We start from the raw sequence: 13,783 nt of genomic DNA on the forward strand, positions 1-13,783 counted from the left end.
CGATTGTATCTGATTACCCGTGGTGTTGTTCCTAAAGTGCACATAAACTAAGACAAAAAATTAAATTTAAACTTTTTGAAAATCCTGAGCATTACTATTGATTCAGTTCTCTGTAGCTATATTGACTGCAATTTTAAACTCCAGTAGGGTTGAAGAATTATCTTATTATCTTGCTATAGTTTATGCTTTGAAACAATCTCTCTAACAAGTAGGGATGACTTTAAAGGCAACCTAAATCATCCGTGTAACAATATTCCTCCCAATATTTGAAAGCCGTGTATGTAGCAATTCTCTTTTGCGTGCACTTTTGAAAAACTGTGTGCATTGTTGGCGCATATGATGGGTCTGACAAGTATGGAATTTTTTTTGTGTCTACAAAATTTTTGCTCCACTTTTTATTTTGTCTGCTAGTGTTATAACTTGAGAGCACTTGTACCAATATACAGTACATGATAAGAAGATTTGTTTGGCACATATTTTATTTAGATCCATACAATAGAGATTTGGTACCACAACAGAAGATATGTATTAACAAAATGTAAAAATCCAGAAGGGGAGAGTTTAAATTTACCTTCTATGTCTTGCATATTTACCACTAACGTGGCCACTGCCATCACAGCCAGGAGTGGGACAGCTAAGGAAGGAAAATAAAAAAATATACATCAAGTTGGAGGTATCACTAAATTTAAGACAATATGCGAGAAATTACAGTAAAAGGTATCTCCCCAAAAGTCAATTTGGTAGTAGTTCTGTGTATGTAGGAACCACAACTAAAGTTTTTTTGGTGTAACTTAAAAAAAAATTAAAAATCATAACAATTAACACGTTTCTAGAACATTCAAAGAACATTCATGGAAAAATCGAATTCAAAATGGCACATGAGTAACTGCAGTGATGGCTTTACTACCTAGTTGTCCTACTAAAATGCATTTCTGTTGAAATCAATCAATCAAAAGAGTTCTGGTCAAAAGAACATTCTGGGTAAGTTATCTCAGCTATCTCAAGCAGCAGCAGACCCAGAAATGACTCCACGGATGAATCAGACTTTGTTTTGATATTACGTGACTCAGGGTACACATGATGCACCTTGGTACAATGTTTTCCAGCATAAATTTAAATGTGAAAACATGTGATAATGATCTATTTAAATTATGTAACACACTGGTAAATGGTGAGCAATCTGGACTAAATACAGTATCTAGAAAAAATGTGCTCCAGCTGAACTGTTCTTTTTTATTGTGCAGGCACAGCGGATCATCTTCTAGGGCAGGGGTCCCCAAACTGTTTTAGCAGTGAGCTACATCCAAAGAGTAAAAGGAGCCGGGGAACAACACAAGCATGAAAAAAGTCCCTGCGGGTTCCAAAATAAGGGCTGTGATTGGCTATTTGGTAGCCTCTATGTGGACTGGCAGCATAAAGGTTCTGTTTGGCAGTGCATCTGGTTTTTATGTAACCTAAACTTGCTTCCAAGCCTGGAATTCAAAAATAAGCACCTGCTTTGAAGTCAATGAATGTCTTTTTAGCAAGTGAGGGAATACAGGGTAATGGAAGATACTGTAGCTCATAGTAAAGTTGATCCAGGGACTAGTCCAATTGCCATTTTGGAGTCAGGAAGAAATTTTTCCCCCTCTGAGGCAAATTGGAGAGGCTTCAGATGGGTTTTTTTTCCTTCCTCTGGATCAACTAGCAGTTAAGCAGGTTAAAAAAGTTAAAAGGTTGAACTTGATGGAAGGGTGTCTTTTTTCAACCTAACTTACATTGTTACTATGTTACACTGAGAGCAATATCCTACATGCTACTCACAAGCCACTGATTGGGGATCACTGCTCTAGGGGAATAAGGTTTTTGTATTCAGCACTAAGTTTTAGTCTTAATTATGATATTTAATGGAAAGAATGCCTGTTCAGTTCCCTGCCTTATTGAATTGTATAAAATGATCGTTAGTTTCAAGTTTTGAATTAACTTTTTTTCATTGCCATTATCTTTTGATTGGTGCTAGCATTTCTAACTAGTACAGCTTCGTGATGCAGTAAATTAGTGTGAAAGGTCCAATTTGATATTGTGCACCCTACATGTAACAATGAGTGACCAGAACTAATGAAGTTGCTAGTTAAGTGCTAGTGACTGAAACAGTCACCACAGTTCCCAATCAACCAAAGTGCCATAGGTAAGCCATCACTGTAGTGGTTAAAAATCTGACAGTTAACTGAAAATGCACTTTATCCATTGTACCTGAATTTTCTAAATTGCTAATGGGAATGTATTTTGCATTTGGAGTACTAACCTGAACAGCTCTTGTATAGCTGGTTCCACTGGCACTGTGGAGACAAAAAAAATATATTAAAATGTATCATCTATCATAAGTATCCCCTCAGCTAGAGAACATTGCCTGAACAGTTATGTAAAAGCAAGGGTCAGGATGAATTGTGGAGAGAGAATGTGCGGGATGAAGGTCATTGCTGAGAGGAGGCCTTGAGTGATTTAGTGAAGCAGGAAACGTACCTCGAACACCTTTGGAGCGTGTGCGATGGCGCTTCTCGTCTGATTCCACCTCCATCTGGGAATAGATTAGCAGGCAGTGAATGGTTTTATCCTGCATGCACAGCCTACCAATGTCTGCTGCAGACTCGCACACAGCCTTTTATTCTCTGTTACTTTCAGAACACCATTTCCTTGACGAGCTAAAAAAATTACTCAAATTACATATTTCATATTTTAATGTACCAGCGCCACAAAAATGCAAATGAAAGTGTAGGAGATGCAGCCTAAAGATAAAAAGTCCATTAATTAAATACAATTGAATATTAGATGGATAAAAAGCTTGCAGACCTATTTCCTTTCTTCTTTCACCTTCGGCCTTCCTTTTGGATACCTCCCCCCTTCCACCTCATGTCAGTCCCGTTGCATTAAAAATGACTGGTTCCTGAGTAACCTTGATGCCTTAAAGGAATCCTCTCCAGTAACAAAAATTGCATATGAAAATGTCATTAATATTAGTTACTACTTCTGATGTAAAGGTTATGTAGGTATCTGCTGTTACTCCTTGCTTATCCACCCTACTAAAGCACTGCTCCACTCTGCTGTTTTGCTTACTTCTCTATCTACAATATATCTTTCATTGGTCTGTCTGTAGATTCTTCCCCTGAAGGAATATTTTCCAAGGAGGTTGGAGCCCTGTACAATGGAACCAAATTGCATTTTAAAATTTTTGTTTAGGGAGGCTCACTCTGTTTGGTTTCCTACCATATTGATACAAAGTTTGAAGCAGAGTGTAGATTAGGAGGATCACTGGAGGATCCAGTGAAAAGATTAATTTGGGTCAAGGCTAGAGTCCTTAACAGAATCTTGTGTAACTGAGAAGTTTAAGCTCCACCAACGAGTTATAGTAGAGTTAGCAGTAGTACAGGAATCTCTATGACAATGGCTCATGGTAGAATGTTTTCAATGAGTCAACCTAGGTTGGTGCCAAGAGTACTATTAATATAATAAAAGATGATGAATCTGACTTTTGCAAACTATTTACCACTGATTTCACTTATTAATCCATCTTCAGTTTAGTGCAAGTTTGTTATTAAGGCCCTCTGGTACCCTATCTGAGATAAATATAATGTACAATACATGTTAATACACCTCTTCCAAAAGTACATTAATATGAGAGTTAACGGACAAACTCAAATATCTGTAGGTGCAACATGTGCAAAATACAACATTGTATTAATTACCAGTGCTCCATTCATTTGTATGACTGATTTTCACATTCAAAAATTCATGCAGGTCAGATATATTTAGGAATGTGGAGTATAGCTCTGTTGCTGGTAGTAGTATATTGTTCAACTAAAATACTCCAACAGTCACTACTAAAATACTAACTCTCCTTTAGTTATCTTCTCTAATTTTTATTATTTCAACATTTATTTAAATGCTCTATATCAACTATTGAACATAGAACGTCATTTCAGGCACAATAATGTATCAATAATTTATTTCTCTTGCTGTACAATCTAAGTATCGGTTATGTATAAGAAAAGGAAAGGATAGAAAGAAAAAGCCAGAAGATATAAAAAGAGTAGGGATAAGAAAGTGATAAAAAAAGATGACCTTGAAGCACTGAAATTACTTTATCTGATCAGTAATGGTTCCTGACTATACAGTATAATGGCCTGCAACTGCAAGCTGAGTGATTTCATGCAGGGCTATGGAGCTATGGAAATTTACACCACTTCCATTCGTGTAAGGCCACAGTTAATTAAAAGAGCATATCTGAACAAAAAGCAATGGGAAGACAAAAGTGTGGGATAAAGTTCCTGAGAAGCATAAATCAGAATTGGTTCATACAAAAATGTATCAAATCTTCAACATATCCACAGGCACCATGATATCTGTTATTTAAAATTGAAGGGCTATGGCACAATCCCAACTCTATTTATTGCTTACATATGGTAGTCCACCAAACTTATATATGACAGTCCACCAAACTCATCAGAGAAGCAACCAAGTAGGCAAAGGTAAAGAAGGGAGGAGCTGGAGGGGTTCACACCTGAAATGTAAAAAGTCAGACATGGGACAGCTTTAACCCAGATGCTCCTTAAATTTGGACTGTACAGAAGAATGCCAAGAACAAATGCTGTCTCACAATAGTGGAGTTGGAGCTTGCCCAAGTATATTGTGGGGTTTTGGTGTTCATGTCCTAGACCTTGAGCTTGTGGAGATAAATATTTACCCAGATTGTTGACAGGCACTCAAAGACCCCACAAAACAGCCTAGTTGGGATCATAAGTCCATGAATGGATGAAACACAAAAGGCCTTTTGCACCTAACATACTCTTGAATGTACGTTTCTTTTACCAGTGCCTGGTTCATCGGATCTGTGCATGACAACAGAGAGAGATATTGAAGCCCATTTAGAGTTTGCGAAAGGCATGTGAAAATACACAGCAAATGTGTGGAAAAGGTTTTTGTGCCTGATAAGACTAATTAAAAGTTCTAATTCAATTTTTTGCTAAGATTCAAGTTTTTTTTTGTGCTAAAACTCAAATTTGGTATCAAAAATTTGCTGAGAATTATGTAGAAATCAATGGGAGTTGTCCTAGGAAAAATGTGTAATTTTTTCAATTTGAGTGTTTTTATTTTTATTGAGTTTGTAAACTCAGAAACTCGAGGGATTCAAGTTCTTCCCAGTAAAAGCCCAGACATCAACTGGATCTGGAATTAGTGGCAATGCTTAAAATTTGCCAAAGTCAACAGTTTAAATTGCAACATGACAGAGCCCGAGCAAATTTGACTAGGAGAAAATTGCAGGATTTACATGGGCAAAGCTGGTAGAAAGTTACCTCAAAAGACTGTTGCAATTGTAGTCAAAAATGTTTCTACCACATATTGATAGTGATGGGCGAATTTGCGCCGTTTTGCTTCGCCGAAAAATTAGCGAAATGGCGAAAAATTTGCGAAACGCCGCCGGCGTCTTGTTTTTGATGCCGGCGCCCGTTTTTGACGCCGGCGCCCGTTTTTTTTTTACGCCGGTGCCCGTTTTTGATGCCGGCACCCGGTTTTTTTTTAGCCGCAAATTTTCGCAGGCGTTTTGTGAATTTATTCGCTGGCGGCGAATCGCGCAGATTCGCGCCTGGTGAATAAATTCGCCCATCACTACATATTGAGGGAATGAATACTTTTGTAACCAAAAACATCTTCATTTCGTTTGTTACAATAGTATATTTGGTGTGTAATGTAAAATCAGCTGGTAAAAATCACAATGATGTCCATTTAAATTCTAACACAACAAAATCTTATAACACACACACACATATTTACTGTATATGTATTACAGTTATGTTAGCACCTACTGCCAAATTTACTATTATTATCATCTTCATTAAGGTTAAGGTGACAACGATTATGAATGCAAACCTTCATGCAATTTACTTCATATTATTGGATGATTCACTTTATAATGCTAATCTGTTTTCTCTGGGCTTTGTAACTATGCAAATAAGCCTGGTATGAAAGGCAAAGTATAGGAGATTATAGCAGATTGCAAATGTAGCTAATTATTCCTTTTCAGAAATATGCCCCAAGAGATATGAGGATGGTTTGGTGTCCTTTGTTTTAACACAAATCCTTCTGTCCTACAGCATATTGCCCCTCACTTCGATTAAGCTTGAACTCTGCCTCCTTCGAACTCTGCTTTGCCTACCGACTATGCCTGAACTCCACCTGTCTTATTCTACTATTTCTACTAATAGCCACCACTATTGCTGGTTACACTGGGATGGTTAGTCTTACTCTGGACTAGTTATCATCTCCTCACGTATAGGCTCTGAGGAAATAAGAATCTCAACACTATCTATCATCTTCTCATCCACACAAAGCTATGTACCAATTTAAATATAAATTGTAAATTATCAAACCATTAGTCCATAAATCAAATGTTTGGGGTACCACAGCAAGAGCGTTTTGAGAAAAGTGATTATAGGTGCTTTATATTATGAGAGGAAACTGCATTGGAATGTTTAAATGTATATATGAGGGAGGCACATTGTCCTCTATGAGGAATTTAGTTCTGATGGTACATAGTTAGTGATGGGCGAATTTGGGGAGTTTTGCTTTGCCGATAAATTCGCCCAAAAATTTGGCAAACGCCGCCGGGTCTCGTTTTTGATGCCGGTGCCCGTTTTTTGGATGCTAGCGCACATTCGCAGGCGAAAATGCGCCGGCGATTTTCACGGCAGTATTGTGAATTTATTCATCAGCGGCTAATCGCTGGAATTTGCCGCAAATTCGGGCCTGTCGAATAAATTCGCCCATCACTATACATAGTGTCTGTAATGCCAATATGGAGGCCAAAATCACTATATTTATCATACTCTCTGTCTGTGTATGTATTTGTCTGTCTAAGTATGAAGATTTTCTTTCATTCAGGTCATTATTATTAGTAATAAGTCAAGTCAACTGGTCTTGTTGTATTTTCTTTTTACTTGACAAAGTTTTGCTAGTCATCTGCCTGGCTTTCTCAATTCCAATTCCAAGTCCAGTTGATTGGACTTATTACTATAGATCCATCTAAATACAGAATGCTTATCATTATACCATCATCTATCTACCTATCTATCTCGGAGCTGCATTTTTGCCAAGGATTTTGAAATTATACATTGCTCAGCTGGGAAAGACACATTAATGACCAAGGAAAAACTGTGCATCAGACTACATAGTCCTTGTTTATGATGTCTATATGCAAGACAACATTCAGATAAAATGATGAACAGATGTCTACAAAAATGAATGTATTAAAACAATATGAATGGTAATAATAGTTATTATAATAATAATAAAAATCAGATATTATATTCCTGTAACTGTTGTGAAGCATTTACCAAAATAAAAGGGAGCCATTATAGGCATTAGGCTTTATAGAAGAGAATTTATTGGCAATAGATGATAAAGCATTTAAAACTACCAAAGGTTTTCACTGGAGTACAATAGCCTGTGATGGAAACACAAGCAAATATGAGCTGGGACATACCACCAACATATCACATCTGTTCTCAGTACAGACGTTATAACTATTCTACCCACATCAATTAAAGTATAATTAAAATTAAAGTATAGTTGTCATTTCTCTTATAACAAAACAGTAGACTAAAAGCCCAAAACATAATTTTGCCTTTCATCCTCTGCTCCCTAAACTACATGGGTTTATTTTTCCAAAGCACCGGGTAGGCATCAAATCTACCTTGATTTGCAGCATATCTCTGCAAAACATAAACAAACAGAAGGATCAACTATATACATTGTTATGGAGAGCTAGCATGGTTTATGGTACTCTAAATCAACAGCTACAAATATTCTTTTCCAACAAAAAGACATTTTATTTTCATGACAAAATGCAGCTTTTGTTTGAAGGTATAGGATCCTAAGATACTGTATATAGAGTTAAAAACAATGTTGAAACATTTGGGTATGCATATTAATCCACAGACAAATTGCACGTTTTAGGTTTTTTTACATTTCCTTTACAAAGTGAAAACTGAGATAAAAATACTGAAAATACAGTACAATATTTGAACACGTGACTGAGGGTATATTGTACAGTGAAGTGTATGTGAAATCCATTATTTTTATTTGGATACATTTTTAAAATCCCCAAAATAGCTAAATAAGAAATTACACCCTCAACCAGGTATCCCCAACTAATGGTTTGTGAGCAACATGCTGCTCACAAACCCCTTGAATGTTGATCCCAGTGGCCCCAAAGCAGGTGCTTATTTTTTAATTCCAAGCTTGGAGGCAAAGTTTGGTTGCATAAAAACCAAGTGTACTTCCAAACAGAGTCTCCTGTAGGCTGCAAGTCCACATAGGGGCTACCAAATAGCCAAGCACAGGTCTTAGTTGACACCCACTGGAACTTTTTTTCATGCTTGTGTTGCTCCCCAACTCTTTTTACAATTGAAAGTGGGTAAAAAAAAAAAAAGGTTGGGTACTCCCGATCTCAACTATATAGAGAGAAGATATTCCAAGGGGCACAACATGAAGGAACCCTAAATACCAGAAAATTGTTCCAGTGATGCAAAGGGCCCCAAGAGTAACAGGTATGTAACTGCTACAAAAGAAATGTCAGATACATAATAATCAAAAGACTCTTATACGTATTAGCTCTGGTATTGCTTGGAAATGTTGGTGTGGTCATATTACTCATAAAGCAAACTTTTGTTTTTACTGTTTTTAAATATTTTCCTATTTAAAGGGGACCCATCACCCAAAAAAATTATTCAAAATCCTATTTTATCACATTAGTCAAGCAAAATGATCTTTAATTACAACTGTATAAATTATTTGAATCTTGCTTCCTTCAGTCTGGGATTTCAAGATTATAACAATCAGGCAGCAGCCATTTTGAGCACACTGTTATTAAGGCAAACCTTGCATCATCTCAGAATCTTGTTTGGGCACCAGAATGGGGGACCTGATGTCCATCCCCATGTACTGGTTACACAATTAAATGGTGAAGAGAACTGGGGGAATGTGGGGAGAGCAGTGACATCCAGGAAGTGTTGAACGGAATTTGAAAGTAATTGTCTGCCCCGCCTCTATGCCCAGGGCATAGAGGAGGAGCAGACAATATTTGATTGACAGCTGAGATTTTTAAATGAGCTTACAACAGCTATGAATGCTTTAATAAAACATAGAAATTGGCTTTCATGTTCAATTTGAAAAGGACTTTTATTATACAGATTTTTGTGTCTGGGTGACAGGTCCACTTTAACAGACTGATATTTTGAAAGTCGCTAAACAGATTAGGTATTTATAGTATATCTGTATTATAAACAATATACCAATACACAGTATATAGTCCTTGTGAATAAATGGCAATCTCCTTATACCTCCATCCTTTACTGAATTTACTGTTAACTGTGCTGCTTGCCAAACTCAAATGCACTTTTCACTTATCACTGAACACAAATAATCTCTTGTCACTCCTCCCTGAAGTTAACTGTACTACTTGCTAATGCTGAGGTATATAAGATAGATGGGATAATACAAGCATCAGTTGTATGGCTTTCCCTCCGCTACCAAAAATGGGACAGTGGTGAGCCTCACTATATCTATACAGTATTTGAGACTTTCTGTAATATCAGTCAGCCAATAACTCTTAGACATTCAATTATTTTTCCCTAATGATAACTAATTGGTTTAGTAACAATACTTATTTTACTTTTGTATTTTACTTAAGTATATATGGCATATTTATAACATGTTTTTGAACACTTTTAATAAAAAATAATATGAAACTGATTGCCGCAAAAGAAAAGAATAAAGCTTGTTGGTCTTTGATGTTTGTCTTTGTTGATGCATTGATGCCTATTTTAGATTTAATACAAAGCAACTTTTAAGTTTACACAAACAGGCACATCTTTTAAGTAATCGTCAAACACAACCATTGGTTGGGCATGCAGAAATAAGCAGGAATGTCAGATGCCAAGTATAACATATTTTACAACCAGCAAGAATTTAATTCCATGGATAATATGAATTTAAAAGCAGCTCTTGGTTCTCCAGAGTTCAGATTCACGAATCTCTACCTTTTTAAAAGGAGCTTTAGATAATACATAGAAGAAAAATCTGCTCCCTATTCCATTTTGAGACTTCTAACATAATGTGTTGTATTCTTTAAACTGTAGAGTGCGTAGCAATACCCCTCCAGTCACATTAAACGTATCACAGTACTTTTCTAGTTATCAAGGACTGTGGACTGAAACCTGAAAGGTGATGACGGTATTTTGAAAGTCGCTAAAACTCAACGGGGAAGTAGGAATTGCCTTCATGTTATTTGTCTGTAAATGTTAATTACGACATGTGGATATAGGGTATTCTTAGAAGATGGAATATTCAGAACTACTTGCAATGATCTCCTAGATAAACCAAAAAGTGCAATCTAATGGCTATAATAATTATAATAATCGAACTTAACAATACAGTGGACTGTTTTTATAAGATGCAAATAGTCCTAAATCCTAAGGTAAGGAGCTTTACAGACTAACCCTTTATTCATAAAATCCAACCATAACAGATTCCTGAAGTCAAAAGTATTATAAAACATTCTGTAATAAAGAAAACATCAAGCAACACTTGAATATTTATTAACAGATACACAAAGGGACTGTCCTTCACCTTCAGAAAGCCTGGAAACCTTTTTTTTCAACAAAGTTTTGATTTATCAAATAGCAGGGAATCACTAGTTCCCGAGGTAAGAAACTATAGTTCCAAATAGGAAAACTGTGCCTGCTGTTCATTAGTCCTGCTGAAGTTTGAGCTAAATAGGCAACGTTGTGGTATTTGAGTGGCATGACAAAGTTTGGAAAAAGTTTTTGTCCAGGGCAACTAAGGCTCCTACATACATTGTAAGCCACAGTTTGAAATTAAAATACATGGAGATTGGTCAGACAGAGAATGCACCATGACATTAAGGGCCAGATTTATCAAGGGTCAAATTTCGAAGTTGAAGTTTTTTTCATCGAATTTGGGTATCCTGCGGTCGAAGTAAAATCGTTTGATCGAATGATTTCAGGGATCGATCAAAAGATTTTACTTCGACTTTCAAAAACTTCGAAAAATGCTCTAGAAGGTCCCCATAGGCTAACATAGCACTTTGGCAGCTTTAATTTGGCGAAGTATTGAAGTCAAAGTTTTTTTAAAGAGACTGTACTTCGGTTATCGAATGGTTGAATATTCGAACGATTTTACTTCAAATTGAATTCGAAGTTGAAGTCAAAGTCGTAGTATCCTATTCGATGGTCGAAGTATCCAAAAAATTACTTCGAATTTTGAATTTAACTTCGAAAATTCCCTTGAATTCACTACAACTCTTGATAAAGGTTATTTACTAAAGTCGGAATTCCCAAAATTCTAGTTTTTTTTATATAAAATCTGCATTTTTTGTGATAAAAAATTAGAATTTTTCATGATTTACTATTCCCAGATGATGGAAAAAGTTTGAATCTGAAGATCCGGAATCTCAGACCTGCCGAGGTTGTATATAAGTTAATGGGAAAAGTCCCAAAGATATCCTGATCTGCACTGGGTTTCATGCAAAAATCTAAAGATTTTGGGGTTTTATAACAAAAAAACAAAAAAAAACAGATTTTTTTCGGGTGCCTAAAATACGAAAAAATTGATTTTCATTATTTTTTTTAAAAAAAAATTCCTGCATTCATGTTTTTTGGGAAAATGTATTGATAAATAAGGGGAAATAACAGTACAGATTTGGTTGGAGTATATTTCAGAAAAAAATTGATAAATTCAGATTTTGATAAATGACCCCATGTATCCTTATGAGATTAGCCTTGGTAGGATATCAAATGAGATATCTCATGTGGTTCTTTCTACAACCATTGCTCCATCCATCTGAATCTGCAAACACAAACATTTTCAGTCTACAAAACATGTTTTGCTGTTTTCATGAGGTGGAACCTATGGGAAGGCCAGGATTTTGCAAAAACAGAAATCAATGCAGGAGATCACATTATAAGGGAAATAGGGATCACATTAAAGTGTCAAATGGAAAAGTAACTTAACAGAAGCAATGGCTATATAATCGTGAACTGATAGAAGCATATTCCATTTTCTGAATTTTACTGGTTGTAATGTCAAAAGAGAAATGTTATTACCATGTACTGTATGTTTTATTCCTAGCTTGCCTCATACACTGTTAAAGGTTTTCTGTCTAAAGGCCACTCTCATAGTTTAAGTACCACTCTAAGCATTTACACTGTTTTTATGGAAAACCTTGAAGCCACCACTAAAGAGCTTCTTACACTTTACAAGTGCTTCATGGCTCATGTGTGCACCCAGAGAGCATCCATTTATTAAACACACAATAGAAAGCTGTTAGACAGGACCTAATAATGAACATTTACATTGCAGTGTAAGAAATAAAATGAAACATGACATATATTGTATAGCTTTTGTTATTGACCAAGCACATTGCTGTTTTCCAAATAGTGTATGAATATTTTATTTATAATAAAATATTTTTTAGGAGAGGGAAATGTGAAACCAACACAGACAGTGTCAGGAGTTACGTGTATACTGTATAACCTTGAGGATGTGGCTTGGGAGGTAGAAGAAGACCAAGAGAAAAGCAGCTATGCTTGATGAAATACTTTAATAAGCAATTAGAATAATAATAGTATAAAAATATAAATAGTAGACAAAAGAAGCAAGTCCATTGGCAGACAATAACAAACAGGACAGAGGTGAGAGCTAGAAGACTAACAGTAACAAAATAACAACGGGGCAGGAACACACTCTCTCACAGAAGTCTAGGACTCAGGCACTAGACCACAGAAGGAAGTTCAATGATCCAGCCCACAGTGGAAAAGGAATCCTTAAACACCCTTAATTGGGAATTGCCTTCAGCTAGACTTGATAGATTACAGGTGGGAGCCAAGGAAGACAAAGGCAAAGAAAATGGTCAACAACATTAATTACAATGCTGGACCCACGCATCATCCTAAAGCTCAATTTTACATTTCCTCTGCTATCTGATTGCTAACATAATCAACCAGGCAGACATTTACACTCAGTTCTCCCAAAGAGCTAGTTTTTCTTTTTCATGAACAACCTGGTCATTTGATTACATCTTATCCCTTCACATCTTATTCTTTCATGCCTTACTGCCCACTATGCAGGACTTACTCATATCTTCATATCTTTCTCTTTATGATTGAGTATTTTCTTCAGACTTTAAGGTACTGTCATCTTTTACACCTTTCCTGTTCCTCCAAAGAACTGTTTTCATTCTACACACTCTTTACTTCACCCACTTTTGCCTATCACTACATTGAACTTGCACTGAACAAATTCAACATTGACCCATGCCAAATTCAAGAACAATTCTCCATACTAGTCATTCTAGACCTCCCTTCCATGTTTGACAACCTATTGCAACCACATTCAGTTACATGCTCAGTTCTCCCCACTCCCTTCAGATTGTAACCCCTTGAGGACAGGGCCATCATTTGTCGACTTTTGTTATGTACTTATGAGCTGTGAAAAATTTTAGCACTTTATAAACAAAAATATTTACAAAAGATTGGAAGATAAATAGTAGTAGTAGATAGTTAACAAACATAAACCATACCTACATTTAACTCCTTAAAATAATATCATTTCCCTATTCTAGTTATTTTTCAGAATGCTTAGAAGATTTAAAATTGAAAAACAGCAGATATGTACAGTCTCAATCATATTATGTTGTGTTGGCAGACAAGACCAAACCATCTAAAACTGT

General features: G+C 36.0%; 1 protein-coding gene across 9 annotated transcripts in view; it reads right to left on the reverse strand.

The window, feature by feature from the left end:
* Positions 1–13,783, reverse strand: part of LOC108717166 (myelin transcription factor 1-like protein) — a 310,654-nt gene that overhangs the window by 124,861 nt on the left and 172,010 nt on the right. For 8 of the 9 annotated variants that reach the window (XM_041563524.1, XM_041563531.1, XM_041563525.1 and 5 more), the window contains 3 exons: positions 2,503–2,557; positions 2,285–2,318; positions 572–634 (listed from right to left, as the gene is read on the reverse strand). The exons of the other annotated variant lie outside the window; for it this stretch is intronic. In XM_041563524.1, the coding sequence (XP_041419458.1) occupies positions 572–634; positions 2,285–2,318; positions 2,503–2,557 (152 nt within the window). The remainder of the gene's footprint in view (positions 1–571; positions 635–2,284; positions 2,319–2,502; positions 2,558–13,783) is intronic. 9 annotated transcript variants of the gene reach the window in all.

Source organism: Xenopus laevis, chromosome 5L (assembly GCF_017654675.1).
Source record: "Xenopus laevis strain J_2021 chromosome 5L, Xenopus_laevis_v10.1, whole genome shotgun sequence".
NCBI classification, from domain to species: Eukaryota; Metazoa; Chordata; class Amphibia; order Anura; family Pipidae; genus Xenopus; species Xenopus laevis.